We start from the raw sequence: 19,551 nt of genomic DNA on the forward strand, positions 1-19,551 counted from the left end.
TACTGACTGTTTAATGAGAAACTATTTGTTCTGTAAACCTTCATCTAAAGTACAATAAAAAAATTTTTTAAAAAAAGCTAAATAACCAGTAATTCCACTTCTAGGTATATTCCTAAGAGAAATCAAAATATATGTCCACAAAAAGACATGTAAAAGAATGTTCACAGTAGCTTTCTTTATAACAGCCAAAAATTAAAAACAACCCAAATGTCTATCATTAGAATAGATAAATAAATTCTAGAATCGTTATATAATAGAATACTACAAAACAATGAAAAGAACAAACTACTGCTCATGCAACAACATGGGTTAATCATAGGTATAATGCTGAGTGAAAGAAGACAAGAGACAATGAGTATGATTCCAATTACTGGAGGTTCAAAAACAGGTAACACTTATCTATGTGGATGTTGTTGTGTGCCATCGGGTCCATCCCGACTTACAGCAAGCCTACAGGTTATGATAGACTTGCTCCAAAGGGTTTCCTGGGCTGTAATCTTTACGGAATCAGATCACTAATTCTTTTCTCCCAAGAAGCCACTGGTGGATTCGAACTGCTAACCTTTCAATTAGCACCAGTGCCCTTAACAATTTTCTCACCAGGGCTCCTTATCTATGTTGAAAGAAGTCAGATTATCGTAACCTCTTTTGGAGGTAGGAGGTACTGACTACTAAGGAGCACAGGGGAGCCTTTCTGGGTGCAGAAAACATTCTATTTTATCTGAATAGTAGTTACATATGTGTATACATATGTAAAAACAGAGCTGCATACTTAGGATTTGTGCCTCAATAAACAAAATAAAATAAAAATATGAAGACACTCAACTAACCTTGGGTAGGAAAGAGAAGCCAAAAGGATTATTTCTTAATGCTAATTCTAGATGACTCAATAATACAGAAAGCAATGGAACATAAATAAAAATTAATAACTATTACCATCAGATTAACTCTTCTCTCATCTACTAGAAAGCAGTTGGTCTCTGGCTCTTCTGAGTTTCCACAAATAATTTTTGTATCATAAAGATGAACAGAGTTGCCCGGCATATATTAACAAATGTACTGAATAAATTAATGAATATCTGAACTTGGAAGTTACAGTTCATTTGCATGAGACCATCCTCAGGTTAAAAAAAAGTAAAGAAACTAAAAAAAAATGTGATTAAGGAAAAATTCTGCTGCTATTCTCCAAGTGTGCCTACCCATTACTATGAGGATTCCAAGACGATGCTCCTTCCTACTGAGGTAGGCAGACTTTGCTGCCTTTGGGCACCCTTCCATTCCCCAAAAAGGAGAATGAGAATGTAATGTTTCCCAGCTTCAGAGGGAATCTCGACAATGTCAATTAGCATATATGCTGCTGCCTGAGACTTGAGCAAATAGGCTGAATAATTCAGACAAGAAAACTGAAATTGTTTTCCTGTCAATCAAAACAACTTCTAGAAATCCTAACAAACCATCACTGGGAACAAAACAAAAAATATTCTGTAAAGTAAGGTCTCCAGTTTCAGGGTAGACTGAAATATATTAGCAGAAAAATTAATTTTTTAAAGCATAAAGTCTGAGTAAGAAACAACTGATTACTTCTAAACCAGCTGAAAATGTTTCCAGTCAAATAACAGTTATAGTTTACCTGTTCCAACACATCCAATTTTAACTCGAGTTTGCTGAGAACCACGTCTCCACCCCACAGTGAAAGCTGTAGATCCGACGGCTTCAAGTTCTTGATGTACCGATTCACATAGCTCATTAAAATTGGAGTCACATATGACTCCAACATCTTTTAAGGTGCAGAGGGATCAAAGTCAGAAGCTGAAGGAAGTAAAAACAGAAATGTTAGAAGTAACTGTATCGGAGTGCAACGAAGGCAAAAGTAATTCTCAGGAGGGGTTGGAGAGACCGAAAAGCAGCAGTCCCAACCAAAGCAGCCTCTAGCCTCCTCCCAGAAGCAGAGAAACTTCAAGCAGATTCACTGCTCCAGCCAGGACTGCCTCACTAGCATAACTCCCCTCAACTCCCCCAGGTGAGGGGGGGAAGAGGAGGTAGCAACCTGTGGAGAGTGGTTCCTTGAAATCGCCGAATTAGGTGAGGCGGGAGCCCTTTTACCCATTGCACTCCTTCACTAGTCCTGCAGCCCCGCAAGGCCCTCGCCTCCCGGAACTCAGCCGGATCTACCACCATAGAACCAGAGCTAGAACCAGGCCTCCTCCTGCCCACCAGCCACACTCCACCCTCAGCTGACACTCTCACCAAAAAGTGCCGTGGCGTCCCCTCCACCTCCCGGTACCTGGCATCGGCCCGCGACGCGGCGTAGCTCCTCTACAGCACCACTTCCGGGTGTGCCCCAAACCGTGCGCAAAACTATCCCTCCACCGCCACCTCCCGACTCTGCAGCCTGGCCAGATTTGTCAGGCTAGAGAAGCCACTCCAAGCATCCTCTCGGAGGAGACACTCTTGAGCTTCACTAGCCTGCGTCCTCACTTCCACCCCGCTAGCGGTTAGGACAAAGCTTTAGGAAGTGCTCCGGGAAAGGGGGCGGACTAATAAAGCGGAGACACCGGGCATCCGGAAGTGGCTCTCGGACGAAGAGTTACTGTGACTGGTGAGACCGAGGCACCCGCGGAGGTTTCCGAAGAGGAGGTCGGGCCAGGGTGGAAAAGCGCGGAGGACTGCGGGCTGGATGAGGAGGTAAAAAGCGGGTCCTACTGTTTAAAGTCCTGGGAAGCGAGAGGTTCTTGTTTCTCTTTGGAAATGGAAAGCCTGGGAGGAGCTTGGGATCAGTGGGGAGGGCACTGGCAATAAGGCCTTAGATAGGAGGAGCGAGGTAGGGGGGCAACTTGAGCAGCTTCTGAACGGATTTAAATTTAGATCTGGAGGGTTATTTGCTGGACGGAGAGTGGTGTGAGAAGGAACTTGTAAGGATTAGGAGGTACAACTTTGGAGAATGTGTTTTGACCAAACGAGTAGACCTATCCACGCGGTCTGGTACTTTCGCAAAGCAGTGGTAAAGTATTCCCTAGTTTGTATATGCGGAGCAGAGGAAGAATGGTCAGAAAAGATTGTGGAGAAGAGTTGGGTTGCGGTCTAGTATCGGACTTCAGAAAGGCCCCGAGAATATCAGAAGAAAGAAGGAAATCAGAGGTCTAGAGACAAAATGAAAACAAGTAGCTGATAAGGAATGAATTCAGAGTTTTAGGGCCAGTGTTGGTTTTACCAGGCGGTCCCCGGGGGAGAAAGATGTGGTAATCGGCTTCATTAAAGATTTACAACCTTGGAGACTTTACGGGGCAATTTTATTCTTTCCTATAGGGTCGCATAAGCCATGATGCCAGTGCTCAAGAGGATAGCGGCACCTTCCTTGTTAGTGGAGGAGAGGTCGTCTCCTCTGCTTACAATTCTTCTGATTGATCAGAAACCAGCATGGGTATTGTGATTGTGATCATGGAACCTCGGGTGTGTTCAGATGCTTGGATGGTACGTTCTTCCTGTTCCAGTAGTTAGCGGTGGACAAATTAGGATCCTTGGGAGCGAACCTTAGTACTTTTTGGTAGCAAACAGTACCTGCGTAGTAGCAATAACATCCCCAGTGCATGTGTCATGTGATTCTCAGCCTCAAAGAATGCGGAGATCGCTTTAGTAACAAGTGTAATAGCGATGGTACCATCAAAGAACTGGCTTAAGTAGGCTCTTGTTAATATGTTGTCATTTGGGGGTAACTTGAGATCATCTTAACCTGGACTTTTTCCTAGGTTACATAATTTCCGTGTTTAGGAGTCCATAAGAGTGTGATGAAGGGCTTTAAATTGGTTAGTTCCTGTTCGAACTCCTGCTGAGATTTGCATTTCCAACCTAGATATGAATCAGAATCTACAGTTTAACAAGATCCCCAGGTGATTCTCATTTATGATAAATTTTGAGAACCACTGCTCTATTAGTGGTGCTCAGAATTTGTCCCTAACCATCAGCATTAGCATGGCCTGGGAACTTGTTAGAAATGCAATTTCTCAGCAGGGATTTGAACCAGAACAATCCAGATCAAAGCCCTGGTGCACCGACCCATGTTTGGACTTGATCCAGTCATCACTGGTCCTGCAGGTTAACGGATGAGAATATTCGCTGCATCTTTCAATTTTGCCTTGGAAATCGAGGCCATAAATGCACTGAACATCTTCTTGACCTGTTCCTAGTTGTTTCTTATCTTAGACACCCAACATCCACACTAAACAAGATGTCATACACTACTTTGTAGATGGATGCAACCTCCGTCTGTGTAAAATTAGGTTCTTTACTGACCATGGATTTAGGGTGAAGTGTTGTAGATGCTGACTAAAGAACTCCTTGCACAAGCTTGATTCCTGACCTTACTTTGACTCCAGTTGCTACCAGTGCATCATGGAGTTCACCAACAGTGAGACACAGGAATATGAGAAGAGTTGCTAGGTCAATATTGCTTAGGATCACACATTGCCCAGGATGAAACATTGCCTTTGCATTAATCTCTAGATCCTCCTTCCCAATTCCTGGGGCATCCTCATCGCCTCCTCTTGGAAATTGATAGTTCGCTTGAATTTGGTCTTTCTAGAGCTAATCTTCATCAGGTCTGGGTCACTGGGGTCAGATACCATCATGTTATTTCCCCTATCACTGCATTTTCAAAACAGACTTTCTTTATCAAGTTGTAAACTACCCACCTATGTTGTCACTGCATTTCATTGAAAATGCTTCATAATAAGTAAATATGAAAATTCCTAAAACTCTTTTCTGGAATTCAAAATTTGTTTCTTGAAAGAGCTTCAGTAACTGCAATAGAAAAGAAGCATAGTGAGGGTGCCAGGAGGTTAGATTTATTTTTTATTGGAAATAACTAAATGTCACCCAAATCTTAAAAGCTTGTGAGCAGCCGTCTAAGGTACTGCACTGATCCCACCTCATCCGGAGCAAGGGAGAATGAAGGAAACCAAAGATACAAGGGAAAGATTAGTCCAAAGCACTAGTGGACCACAACTACCACAGGCTCCACCAGACTGAGTCCAGCACAACCAGATGGTGCCCGGCTACCACCACTGACTGCTCTGACAGGGATCACAATAGAGGGCCCTGGACAGAGCTGGAGAAAAATGTAAAACAAAATTCTAACTCACAAAGACCAGACTTACTGGTGTGACAGCAACTGGAGAAACCCTGAGAGTATGACCCCCAGATACCCTTTTAACTCAGTACTGAAGTCACTCCTGAGGTTTACCCGTCAGCCAAAGATTAGACAGGCCCATAAAACAAAACGAGACTAAATGAGCACACCAGCCCAGGGGTAAGGACAAGAAGGCAGGAGGGGACAGGAAAGCTGGTAATGGGGAACCCAAGGTTGAGAAGGGGAGAGTGTTGACATGTCGTGGGGTTAGCAACCAATGTCACAAAACTATGTGTATTAATTGTTTAATGAGAAACTAATTTGCTCTGTAAAGCTTCATCTAAAGTATAATAAAAAATCTTAATAAATAAATTTCACCAAAAAAAAGCAGCAGCAAATTGCTAATTAGGAGCATCTGTCCTCTCACAAAAACTGACCCTTGATGAATAACCCAAATAATTTGGGTTTTATGACAACCTACTAAATTAGCCAAAGAAATTATCTCAATAATTTCTTAGTTCTCTACTTCACTTGAAAAGCAAACAGGTTGATGCCATCAATGAGAGGTTTTAATATAAAGAAAGTTGTTTTGCTAATTACATGGAAGCTCCAGGTCTTGTAATTATTCTAGAGAAAGCAAAAGGGCCTAGTTTTACTTATATGGAAATCTAATAAATAAAAACAATGTATTAAGATAAACTAGCCAGACATTTAAAATAAATAGAAGTACGTGACTAAAATGTATAAAACAAAAAAATAATATGTGGAATACTAAGCCTTTTTTCAAGTATCAAAAATTACTGGTTTTCAACCAAAGACACAAGGGAAAGAATCCAAAGGACAAATGGACCACAACTACCACAGCCTCCACCAGACTCAGTCCAGCACAACTAGATGGTGCCTGGCTACCACCACTGACTGCTCTGACAGGGATCACAATAGAGGGTCCTGGATGGAGCTGGAGAAAAATGTAGAACAAAATTCTAACTCACACACACAAAAAAAAGACCAGACTTACTGGTGTGACAGAGACTGGAGAAACCCTGAGACTATGGCCCCTGGACACCCTTTTAGCTCAGTAATGAAGTCACTCCTGAGGTTCACCCTTCAGCCAAAGATTAGACAGGCCCATAAAACAAAACGAGACTAAATGAGCAAACCAGCCCAGGGGCAAGGACGAGAGGGCAGGAGGAGACAGGAAACCTGGTAATAGGGAATCCAAGGTCGAGAAGGGGAGAATGCTGACATGTCATGGGGTTGACAACCAATATCACAAAACAGTATGTGTATGAATTGTTTAATGAGAAACGAGCTTGCTCTGTAAACCTTCATCTAAAGCACAATAAAAAAAATTTTATTGAAAAAAAAAATTTTTTTTCAACCTGTGTTCCATTGTGTCCTATTCTGTAAGCAGTCGAGATAAATTCAATTCCTTTTCACTATGTATGTTTCGTTGCTCATGATTTTTTAAATGGCAAATTTCCAGATCTCCTATTACTGTATATGTCTTTTTATTGTAAGTTTTCTCCCCCTACAAAGATTTTTTACATCTTCTCAAAAAGCCTTTGAAGCAGATTGGTTATACAGGAAATAGTTCTCCAGAGTCAGGTGAAGTTTTGAAAGGCTTGAGAGATATTTGAAAGATTGAAAAGGGTAGAGAAAGACTCTTTTGGTGGGGGGGAGGTGTGTGCTGAGGGAACAGTCTTATCAATAAACCAACAGCAGCTTGTACTTGAAAGTCTTGGAAATCCAAAAAGCTGAAATGAAAAAGGATTCATTTTTATTTATTTCATTCCTTATTTTTATAATTATTTTTCTGTTATGTGTAGTGTACATATAAGATCTTCAAGTACAGGGATTTGTATCCCTAGCACTTTGCATATTATGTGGTATTTAATAGGTTGTGGCAGAGATTGACTTCACCAGTTATTCAATGGAGTAACAGTTATTCAACAAAAAGCAAATCATTCCTATGCATGGCTAGATTATCATCCGGGCTCTCCTACTGTCAGGTGTTGTCAAGTGACTAAGTTCTGACCACCTGAATGTGGATAGAAGTGATTTAGGCCACTTCCAGGCCTAGCTCATACAAGTCTTCCCCCATCAGCAAACTGTAAGAATAGGATCCACAGGTGACTCCGAGGTCCGCTGAGGAGGACAAAAATATGAGACTGAGTCTGAATCGTTGCCTAAAGGAGTGCAAACTTTCATTAGTAACATCTGTTAGGATTTTACATAATTGAGAAACTACTGTTAAACCTCAAAATTTCAGTGGCTTAATCTGTTATAGCAGGAAGCATTATTTTAACTAATTCTTAGGTAGTGGAGGTGTTGACTGATGTCAAGATGATTCCAACCCATGGCAACCCACCCCGTATGCGTCACAGTAGAACTGTACTCCATAGGGTTTTCAATGGCTGATGTTTCAGAAGTAGATATGAACAATAAACATGAGCTGAACATAATCTGTTAATTCAAACTGCCAACATTTGGTTAGCAGCCAAGCTTTTAACCACTGCACCACCAGGGTGCCTTGTTAATTCAGGAACATTAAAATTGTGACTTGATTTATTCATGAAATAATCATTTTTAATTACATTTTAAAATATACCTAGACATTGCTGAGTTACTCATTGTATACTCATTTGCATGTTATACTTTATTCTATTTATAACAAAATTGAACTAATTAAATTAAGCCTTCTAGCATCACTTAGTTTCAGATGGCTTATAATAATAATTTACATTTAAATAGCATTTCCCCATACATTATTTTATCTTTTGATTTTTACAACAAACTAAAAGGTGAATATAACAACATATGGCAAGATGAGGAAGCTCAGACATGGAAAGGTTAAGTGAACTACTTATGGTCAATCAGCCCAAGTCTTCTGACTTCAAGTATTCATTTCTCTTTTCAGAAGAAAAAATAAATACAAAAGAAAAAAACATTAATTACTACAATAGAATTATAAGAGAACAAAAAAGGACATTTTCTGGATTTAAAGTCATGTACACTAAGTAGCTCTAGAAAGCACTTCTGACTAGCTTTCTAAAAAGTTAAAACACAAAGAATTTTAATGTAGCCTCAGCATTAACTGTAAAATATCTATGCAAGCCACATAGGCATTTATCTCACTATGGAAGTTGGGCACAGGATAGTTAATGAGAAAGCCAATTTGTAGTGAACCAATAAATAATCATGGTTCAAGTTATTTAAATGTGTTAGTTTGGTATTTTGAATTCACCCATTAACTCAAAGACATTGTTTGAATGTCAATTATGTGGCATATACCATGCTAGGCATTGAGGCATGCATACATGGAAGGAGCTCTGTCTCACTGGAATCACAACTATAAATGACTAATTAAAAATATAATATGATTAAGTGAAATGTGTATAAAGGTTGTGTGACATTGAAAAAAGCATTTTGAACTATAAGAATATCAGTCAAGACATGAGACGAGTTATCAGTTTTAATGTTACCATCTATTGAAGAAGTAGATTTTCTCTCATCCCACCTGATTCTCCAGAGTGTCAAACACTGGGAGAACTAGGCAGAATCCAACTTCTACCCAACTACAAAACATTTTAATGTGCTTTTTACACTAACCTAACCCTTTCAAACAAAATCAGTAAACTCCCTGTTTGTAATTCTCACTAAAATATATGGATGCCACTACCAGTGGAATAGCCTAGTTGAAGAAAGAAACATTCCTACCAACCTCTTCTAGATCAAAATAAATTGGAGGGATAGACAATGGGACTACATAGAGAGCCCATATATATGGAAGCTTGATATATGACAGAAGCAGCATTACAAATCGATGGGAAAGGATTTGAGTATTTCAATAATTGGTACTGGAAAAATTAGCATCCATCTCGACAAAATATTAGATCTGTACCTCAAACCTAGGGATGGAGTACAAATTTTATGTACTTACATAATTTGTTGCCTGAAACATAATTTGTCGATCCTCTTTAAGAAAAGGAATACCAAAATATTTTACTTTTATAAATCTTATAAAAACATACAACCCGTATGAACAAATTACGTGGACTTTTCCCAGGGCCTTGGAAGAGGCTTGTGCAAGTAAGGATCCCTGAAGCTTAAGCTTCATTAGTTTCAAAGTACATCAGCCTCTGCTCACAACAATGACAAAAATAAATTCGTGATGAATTAAAAACTAAATGTGAAAAGAAAATTTAAAAATTCCTAAAGGAAATATAGAAAAATCATTATATCTCAGAGAGGTAAGATTTCTTAAATAAGATCACACAAAAAGAGCACAAACTATAAAGGAAAAGCTTAAGAAGATTTATACATTAAAATTAAAGAAGCTTGTTCATCAAAAACATACTAAAGTTAAAATACAAGCACAGGCTGTGTAAAGAAGTTTATGATGTATATTGTTTAACAAAGGACTAAAGCCAAGATTTTATAAAGAGCTAAAAATTAGAAGTTAAAGACAATTCAATAGAAAAATGGGAGAGTCATAGAAGACGAAGCCAAAAAATCTTAAAACCACAAGAAAACATGTTCAACTTCACTATACTCAGGGAAATAGAGCTTAAAACAATAATGACCTGCTATGTCACTCACATCAGATTGACATTTTTAATGTCTAATGTCAATGATGTGAAACAATAGGAACTACTACACTGTTAGAACATAAATTAGTATAACCACAGTGAAGAGGAATTTAGCAATATCTAGCAGAGTTGAGGAAACTCTGTGGTGTAGTGGTTAATGCTATGACTGCTAACCAAAAGGTTGGCAGTTCAAATCCACCAGGCGCTCCTTGGAAACTATCGGGCAGTTCTACTCTGTCCTATAGGGTTGCTATGAGTCAGAATCAAGTCAGTGTCAGTGGATTTGGTTTTTGGTTTAGCAGTTGAAGATACATATACACTATGACCTAGCAATTCCACTTGTTAAAGAAACTCTTGCATATGTGCATAAGAAGGCTTTGTTTGTAAGAGCGAAACAGTGGAACAGTTGAAATGTTACCAGGAGAATGGTTAAGCTGTAGTATGTATCATTGACTATTTCATAGTAGTGAAAATGAATGACTTAGAGCTATGACTTTCAAATGTTTTACCTACAGTAAGAAATATATTTTATACTATGACTCAGTTGAGCAGAACTTTCACAAAACAATACTTAAACTGAGTACATGTGATGTACTCTATTTTCTGTTATTCTATTGCTTTTTTCTATAACAGTTTATGACCTGATAAATTGATTTTGTCAGCTTCTAATACTGATCGTTTGCAATCCACAGTCTGAAAAAACTGAACAAAGTTACCTATTTATCAGCATTAATAAATCTGAATAATACAATATTAAGGGAAAAAGCAGACTAAGTATATAGTATATCATATCTGTATATGCATATATTGCATTCCAAACAATGCTAGATATTGTGATAGCTACATATCTATGTAGTTGTTGTTGTTCTCTGCCATCAAGTTGATTCCGACTCATAGTGACCCTATATGACAGAGAAGAACTACTCCGTAGGGTTTTCTAGGCTGTAATCTTTACGGGGGCAGATAGCCAGGTCTTTTCTCCCTCAGGGCTGCTGGTGGGTTTGAACCAAGGACCATTTGATTAGCAGCTGAGCACTTCACTGTTGCACCACCAGGGCTCCTTTATCTATGTAGAAGTAGTATAAAAAACCTTCATGAGAATGAAAAACACCAAATTAAGGACAGTAATATCTCTGAGGAGGAAGAGATGGGAAAATAAAATGGGAAGGGAATAAAGGGAACTTCAACTATATCTTTAATATTTTATTTCTTTTAAAATAAGGCAAAATATTAATCTTTGATAGCTAGTAAGTACATAGGTATTACTGTTCTTTGTGTTTCTTTATATATAGAAATACTTGATTAAAAATAATCAACTAGAACAATAGTTCACAACTTTACATCGAATTTTCCAAGAATCATGACTCCTACTTTTTCCAAAGAGGCATTTATATATTTACAGGCATTTGATTATGTTAATAATTTACACTAAATTTAAAAGGAACAAAGTTGTAATCATATTTTACAAGATATCATAAGATCTTTTTGTTCTCCTATTTTGCTAGGCTAATCATGTTAGTGATAATATCCACATGCCGACTAGGAAGACCAGTTAATATGGCTACTCTTCAAATTTACACACCAACCACTAAGGCCAAAGATGAGGAAATTGAAGATTTTTACCAACTTCTGCAGTCTAAAATTGATCAAACATGCAATCAAGACACATTGATAATTACTGGTGATTGAAAGCAAAGAAGGATACGTAGTTGGGAAATACAGCCTCGGTGACAGAAACAATGCCAGACATCACATGATAGAATTTTGCAAGACCAACAACTTCTTCATTGCAAATACCTGTTTTCAAGAACATAAACGGAGACTATACACATGGACCTTGGCAGATGGAACACATAGGAATCAAATTGACTACATCTGTGGAAAGAGACAATGAAAAAGCTCAATATCATCAGTCAGAACAAGGCCAGGGGCTGACTGCTAAATAGACCATCAATTGCTTCTATGCAAGTTCAAGTTGAAGCTGAAGAAAATTAAAACAAGTCCGCAACAGCCAAAGTACGAACTTGAGTACATGCCACTTGAATTTAGAGACCATCTCAAGAATAGATTTAATGCATTGAAAACTAATGACCTAAGAACAGATGAGCTGTGGAATGACATCAAGGACATCATACGTGAAGAAAGCAAGAGGTCATTAAAAAGACAAGAAAGAAAGAAAAGGCCAAAATGGATGTCAGAAGAGACTCTGAAACTTGCTCTTGAATGTCAAGTAGCTAAAGCAAATGGAAGAAATGATGAAGTAAAAGAGCTGAACAGAAGATTACAAAGGGCAACTTGAGAAGACAAAATAAAACATTATAATGACATGTGCAAAGACCTGGAGTTAGAAAACCAAAAAGGAAGAACATGCTCAACAGTTCTCAAGCTGAAAGAACTGAAGAAAAAACTCAAGCCTTGGGCTGCAATATTGAAGGATTCTACGGAGAAAATATTAAACAACACAGGAAGCATCAAAAGAAGATGGAAGGAATACACAGAGTCACCATACCAAAAAGAATTGGTCAATGTTTAACCATTTCAGGAGGTAGCATATGATCAGTGTCTTAGTCATCTAGTGCTGCTTCAAAAGAAATACCACAAGGATGACTTTTAACAAGAAAAATTTGTTCTCTCATAGTCCGGTAGGCTATAAGTCCAAATTCAGGGCATCAGCTCCAGGAGAAGGCTTTCTCTCTGTGTCGGCTCTGGAGGAAAGTCCTTGTTATGCATCAGTCTTCCCTTGGTCTGGGAGCATCTCAGCACTGGAACCTCAGGTCCAAGTGACATGCTCTTCTACCAGCACTGCTTTCTTGGTGGTGTGAGTTTCCCATGTGTCTCTGCTTGCTTCTCTCTTTATATCTCAAAAGAGATTGGATTAAGACACTATCCAGTCTTGTAAATCTCATCAGTATAACCTCATCACAGTGATAGAATTTATAACACATAAGGAGATCACATATAACCTCATCATAGTGATAGAGTTTACAATACGTAAGGAAATCACATCAGATTACACAATCATACAATACTGGGAATCATGACCCAGCCAAGTTGACAGATATTTTTTGGGGACACAATTCAATCCATGACAATCAGGAACCGATAGTACTGCAAGAAGAGGTCCAAGCTGAACTGAAGGCACTGGCAAAAAACAAGATTCCAGGAATTGACAGAATACCAACTGAGATATTTCAACAAACAGATGCAGCACTGGAAGTGCCCACGTGTCTATGCCAATAAATTTGGAAGACAGGTGCCTGGCCAACCAACTGGAAGAGATCCATATTTAGGCCTATTCCCAAGAAAGGTGATCCAACAGAATGCAGAAATTATCAAACAATATCATCAATATCACACGCAAGTAAAATTTTGTTGAAGATCATTCGAAAGAGGTTGCAGCAGTACATTTACAGGGAACTGCCAGAAATTCAAGCTGGATTCAGAAGGAGACATGGAATGAGGGATATCATTGCTGATGTCAGATGGATCTCGGCTGAAAGCAGAGAATACCAGAAAGATGTTTACCTGTGTTTTAATGACTATGCAAAGGAATTCGACTATGTGGATCATAATAAATTATGGATAACACTGCAAAGAATGGGAATTCCAGAACACTTAATTGTGCTTATGAGGAACCTGTACATAGATCAAGAGGCAGTCATTTGAACAGAACAAGGGGATACTGCATGGCTTAAAATCAGGAAAGCTGTACATCAGAGTTGTATCCTTTCACCATACTTATTCAATCTGTATGCTGAGCAAATAATCTGAGAAGCTGAAGAAGAACAGGTCATCAAGATTGGAGGAAGTCTCATTTACAATCTGCATTATGCAGATGCTACAACCTTGCTTGCTGACAGTGAGGAGGACTTGTAGCACTTACTGATGAAGATCAAAGACCACAGCCTTCAGTATGGATTCAACCTCAACATAAAGAAAACAAAAATCCTCACAGCTGTACCAAAAAGCAACATCATGATAAACAGAGAAAAGATTGACATTATCAAGGATTTCATTTTACAATCAACACCCATGGAAGCAGCAGTCAAGAATCAAACGACATATTACATTGGGCAAATCTGCTGCAAAAAACCTCTTTAAAGTGTTAAAAAGCAAAAATGTCACTTTGAGGACTGAGGTGTGCCTGACCCAAGCTATGGTAGTTTCAATTGCCTCATAGGCATGCAAAAGCTGGACAATGAATAAGGAAGACTGAAGAACAATTGACATCTTTGAATTAAGGTGTTGGCGAAGAATATTGAATATACCATGGACTGCCAAAAGAACATACAAATCTGTCTTGGAAGAAGTACAATCAGAATGCTCCTTAGAAGCAAAGATAGCAAGACTACGTCTCACATACTTTGGACATGTTATCAGGAGAAATCAGTCCCTGGAGAAGGACATCGTGCTTGATAAAGTAGAGAGTCAGCGAAAAAGAAGACCCTCAATGAGATGAATTGACACAGTGACTGCAACAATGGGGTCAAGCATTGCAGTAATTGTGAGGATGGTGCAGGACTGGGCGGTGTTTTGTTCTGTTGTATGTAGGGTCGCTATGAGTCTGAACTGACTCAACGGCACCTAACAACAACAACTTGACGTTCAAGAGCAAGTTTCAGAGTCTCTTCTGACATCCGTTTTGGTCTTTTCTTTCTTTCCTGTCTTTTTAATGACCTCTTGCTTTCTTCACGTATGATGTCCTTGATGTCATTCCACAACTTGTCTAGTCTTCGGTCATTACTGTTCAGCGCATCAAATCTCTTCTTGAGATGGTCTCTAAATTCAGATGGGATACACTCAAGGTCGTACTTTGACTCTCGTGAACTTGTTCTAATTTTCTTCAGCTTCAACTTGAACTTACATATGAGCAATTGATGGTCTATTCTGCAGTCAGCCCCCAGCCTTGTTCTGACTGATGATATTGAGCTTTTTCATTGTCTCTTTCCACAGACGTAGCTGATCTGATTCCTGTGTATTCCATCTGGTGAGGTCCACGTGTATAGTTTCTGTTTATGTTGTTGAAAAAAGGTATTTGCAATGAAGAAGTCGTTGGTCTTGCAAAATTCTATCATGGGATCTCCAGCATTGTTTCTGTCACCAAGGCCATATTTTCCAACTACCAGTCCTTCTTCGTTTCCAACTTTCACATTCCAATCACCAGTAATTATCAATGTATCCTGATTGCACGTTCAATCAATTTCAGATTGCAGAAGTTGGTAAAAATCTTTAATTTCTTCATCTTTGGCCTTAGTGGTTGGTGCGTGAATTTGAATAATGGTCATATTAACTGGTCTTTGTTGTAGGCGTATGGATATTATCCTATCACGGACGGCGTTGTACTTCAAGATAGGTCTTGAAATGTTCTTTTTGACAGTGAATGCAATGCCATTCCTCTTCAAGTTGTCATTCCCGGCATAGTAGACCATATGATTGTCTAATTCAAAATGGCCAATACCAGTCCATTTCAGCTCACTAATGCCTAGGACATCGGTGTTTATGTGTTCCATTTCATTTTTTAGGATATCCAATTTTCCTAGATTCATACTTCATACATTCCATGTTCCAGTAATTAATGGATGTTTGCAGCTGTTTCTTCTCATTTTGAGTTGTGCCACATGGGCAAATGAAGGTCCCAAAAGGTTGACTCCGTCCATGTCATTAAAGTTGACTCTACTTTGAGGAGGCAGCTCTTCCTTTCCCCAGTTGTCTTCTGAAAAGAATTAGCCAGTGAAAAACCTTACGAATAGCAGCAGAACATTGTCTAATATAAAATAGGTAGTATGGATAAATCCATAGCAATAGGAAGCAGATTGGTGGTTGCCAGGGGCTGGAGAAAAGGAGTACTGGGGAGTGACTGCTTAATGGGTACAGGTTTTTCTTTTGGTGTGATGAAAATGTTTTATAACTAGATAGAGGCATAACACTGAGAATGTCCACCAAATGTCAGTGAATTGTACACTTTAAAAGGTTAATTTCACATTATGTAAATTTCATCTCAATAAAAAAGAATACATTACATTTTTAATATAAAACTAATAAGAACTCTAAAATGTATACACTGAATTAAAGTTGGAGACATCAGTATGAACTCATGTTTAGCTTAGTAGAGATACAGATGGTTACATATAGAAATATTTATAGATATGTATATGTGCATGGGTTAGTATACACACTTTCACTTCCTTGGTTTGTCAGTTAAGAGGACCTAGCAGCAATGACAAGGAGCCCTGGTGGTACAGCGGTTAAGTGCTTCATTGCTAACTGAAAGGTCAGGAGTTCAAACCCACCAGCCGCTCCACAGGAAAAAGATGTGGTAGTCTGCTTCCGTAAAGACTGACAGCCTTGGAAACCCTGTGAGGCAATTCTACTCTGTCCTACAGGGTCACTATGAGTTGGAATCGACTCGACGGCAATGGGTAAGAAGCAATGAATGACACACCAGTAGCAATGATCACACCTAGTACCCAGATCTTGGTTTTTAATATCTTTCTCCAGTAAATGGACCCAGAGCTCCTTAGAGAAATGGTTGCTTCTAGGCAGAGGCAAGAAATATACAAGATGAGCCTGGAGCATCTTGTAGTGCCAGAAAGTAAGGAAATGCTAAAACACATACACACACACGAAATGATGTGGGTATGTCAAAGGGACACAAGAACCAACTGAAAGAGCTCCTAATAGCCAAGGCTGGAACAATTTGAGCCAAAAAACCTTTAAAGTAGTACTAGATTATAACTGAAAGTATAAAATAAATATCCATGAGTTTTTACTGATGTAATTAAATGCTTGAGTAAATACATAAATAAGGGACAAGAGACAAATCTTTGCACAAGAATTTCAAACAATTTATACATATACTCTGCCCTGAGCAGGAGTTAAGTGTAGGCTGTGCAGAGTGACTTTCTACCAAAGAATACAGTATGGAAAGGAGAGGGTGAAGAGCAACCTTACAAGGGAGAACTCTGACAAACACTACCTCAGGCAGGTGATTAAGGTCAACATCAACGGTGATGAATCATATTTATGGTATGTACCCTTAATAAGATGTGATGAAAATGGCTCCTCACCTCTATGGTCTTCCTCTCAAAAACCCATAACCAGTCTAATCATGAGAAAAACATCAGACAAATCCGAATTGGGGACTTCCTACAAAATACCTGATCGATATTCCTTAAAACTGTCAAGACCATCAAAAACAAGGAAAGTCTAGGAAACTATCACAGCCAAGAGGAGCCTAAGGAGACATGACAACTAAATTTAATATGGTATCCTGGAACAGACATAGGACATTAGATAAAAAGTAAGGAAATCTGAATAAATTAGGGACTTTAGTTAATAATAATTTATCAATATTAATTTATTGTAACAAATGTACCGTACCAATATTAATAATATTAATGTTAATAATGGAGTGTCTGGGTGGTACAAATGGTGAACACACTTGGCTGCTAACCAAATAGTTGGAGGTTTAGTCTACCCAGAGGTGCCTTGGAAGAAAGTCCTGGCAAACTACTTCTACTTTTGAAAAATCAGCCATTGAAAAAACCCTGTGGAGCACAGTTCTACTTGACACACGTGGGATCGCAATGAGTTAGAATCAACTTGATAGCAACTGGTATTAATAAGTGAGACTGTGCAGGATATATGGAAACTATCTTCACCATTTTTCTGTAAATCTAAAACTGTTCTAAAAATTATATATATACAATTTCTGTATATATGTTACCATATTAATAAATGAGGAATCTTATAATTATTTATGACTAGTATATTTAATACAGATGGGAAGGACACTGGATTTACAGATCTGGGTTCCAAGCCTAACTCCACCCATGTGTCTTAGTTATCTAGTGCTGCTATAACAGAAATACCACAAATGGATGGCATTAACAAACAGAAACTTATTTTCTCACAGTTTATGAGGCTAGAAGTCTGAATTCAGAGTTCAGGCTCACGGGGAAGGCTTTCTCTCTCTGTCAGCTCTGTAGGAAGGTCCTTGTCTCTTCAGCTTTTGCTTCCTGGTTCCTTGGAGATCTCCAGGTATCTTGGCATCTATCTTACCCCATCTGTCCTCTGCTCACTTCTTTAATCTCTTTCATATCTCAAAAGAAATGGACTTCAAATACACTGTACATTAATCCTGCCTCATTAACATAACAAAGAAAACCCATTCCCAAATGGGATTATAACCACAGGCATAGAGGTTAGGATTTACAACACATATTTTTTGGGGACATAATCCATAACACCATGATTTTCTTCATGATTTCAGCAAGTCACTCTATTTTTCTTTTAATTGTGCTTTAGGAGAAAGTTTACAGCTCAAGTTAATTTCTTATACAAAAATTTATACACATATTGTTATATGACCCTAGATGCAATCCCTATAATGTAACAGCACACTCCCCCTTTCCACCCCGGGTTTCCTGTGTCCATTCAGCCAGCTCCTACCCTTTCTGCCTTCTCAGTCCACCTCCAGACAGGAGCTGCCCATTTAGTCTTGTGTATCTACTTGAACTAAGAAGCACACTCTTCTCAAGAATTATTTTATGTTTTATAGTCCAGGCCAATCTTTGTCTGAAGAGTTGGTTTCAGGAATGGTTTTAGTTCTGGTTAATAGACAGTCCAGGAGCCATATCTTCTGGGGTTCCTCTAGTCTCAATCAGACCATTAAGTCTGGTCTTTTTACTAGAATTTAAATTCTGCACCCCACTTTTCTCCTGCTCTGTCAGGGACTCTCTGTTGCGTTCCCTGTCAGGACGGTCATTGGTGGTAGCTGGGCACCATCTAGTTCTTCTGGTCTCAGGCTGATGGAGTCTCTGGTTTATGTGGCCTTTTTGTCTCTTGGGCTAATATTTAACTTGTGTCTTTGGTGTTCTTCATTCTCCTTTGCTCCAGGCGGGTTGGGACCAATTGATGCATCTTAGATGGCTGCTCACAAGCTTTGAAGAACCCAGACACCACTCACCAACGTGGAATCAGCAAGTCACTTTAAATCTCTGGACATTAGTTTACTCACCTTAAATTTCACAGGCCAGACTGTGAGAGCTGAAGTCTCTTGAAGGTCTAAAGTTCTATGAATAAAAATATCATTTTTGTATATAGAAGGTGCACAATTTTTTTCCATATTGTTTTGAAAACCTATAATGTAGTGTTATTTTTATCTCCTAAGGTTAGAATTATTTGAGGACCTTTCAGTTCCAACTCATAGCAACCCTATAGGACAGAGTATAACTGCCCCATAGGGTTTCAGTTAATATTAGTGTTCATTAAATGGTTCTGATAATTTTTAAAGCCTTTTTTTAAAAGTTTAGAATTTCACCAAAAGTATTTAACGTATTAATCCTGTAAATGTAAAGTTTGTGCAAGAGCAATAATGAAATCTAGGGTAATTTTGTGGAAGGGTACCTTCCATGGCCATTACATATTTGTAAATATACCAAAACATTACAAATTTTTAAGGGGAAAACATTTTGTCTAATACTATCTATCCCAAATTAAATTTAAAAATATCGGAGTTCATTCTCAGGCTAACATCTGTGATAAATCTGACCTTATGAGATGCTCATAGGGTGTACATTTGATTGAAATGTTTGATTTCTTATTCACTTCTGACAGTAATAAAACCTAAAACAAGACGCTGGGCTTACTTTTGCCTGAAAGGTCAAGGCTATGATAGATAACCCTATAATCTTAAGAGTATAATCATTTTTATCAGGTTTTTTTTTTCTTTTTATGTGAAAGAGACAAACTGTCTCTCTTATATTTGAAAATGCCATAGATAATGCAAAGAAAAATAATTAAGCCAGTAGGGACTAGTATAAGCTTTATAGA

The 19,551-nt window shown here is 38.5% G+C and overlaps 1 protein-coding gene across 12 annotated transcripts in view; it reads right to left on the minus strand.

Annotated features, from left to right (window-relative positions):
- VPS13B (vacuolar protein sorting 13 homolog B) overlaps positions 1–2,568 on the minus strand; it is an 866,934-nt gene extending 864,366 nt beyond the window's left edge. For 3 of the 12 annotated variants that reach the window (XR_002823075.1, XR_002823074.1, XM_023726049.1), the window contains exons 1-2: positions 2,285–2,554; positions 1,631–1,809 (exon numbers count right to left, since the gene is read on the minus strand). Coding sequence is in view for 9 of the 12 variants with exons in the window: in XM_023726049.1 (XP_023581817.1) it covers positions 1,631–1,777 (147 nt within the window). In the remaining 3 variants the exon portion in view is untranslated. Of the gene's footprint in view, positions 1–1,630; positions 1,810–2,247 lie in introns of all 12 variants that reach the window. The other 9 variants (XM_023726045.1, XM_023726044.1, XM_004370738.2 and 6 more) reach the window with 5 other exon arrangements.
- Between the last annotated feature and the right edge of the window lie 16,983 nt (positions 2,569–19,551).

The sequence above is a fragment of the Trichechus manatus genome, unplaced genomic scaffold (assembly GCF_000243295.1).
Source record: "Trichechus manatus latirostris isolate Lorelei unplaced genomic scaffold, TriManLat1.0 scaffold00009, whole genome shotgun sequence".
Classification (NCBI taxonomy): domain Eukaryota; kingdom Metazoa; phylum Chordata; class Mammalia; order Sirenia; family Trichechidae; genus Trichechus; species Trichechus manatus.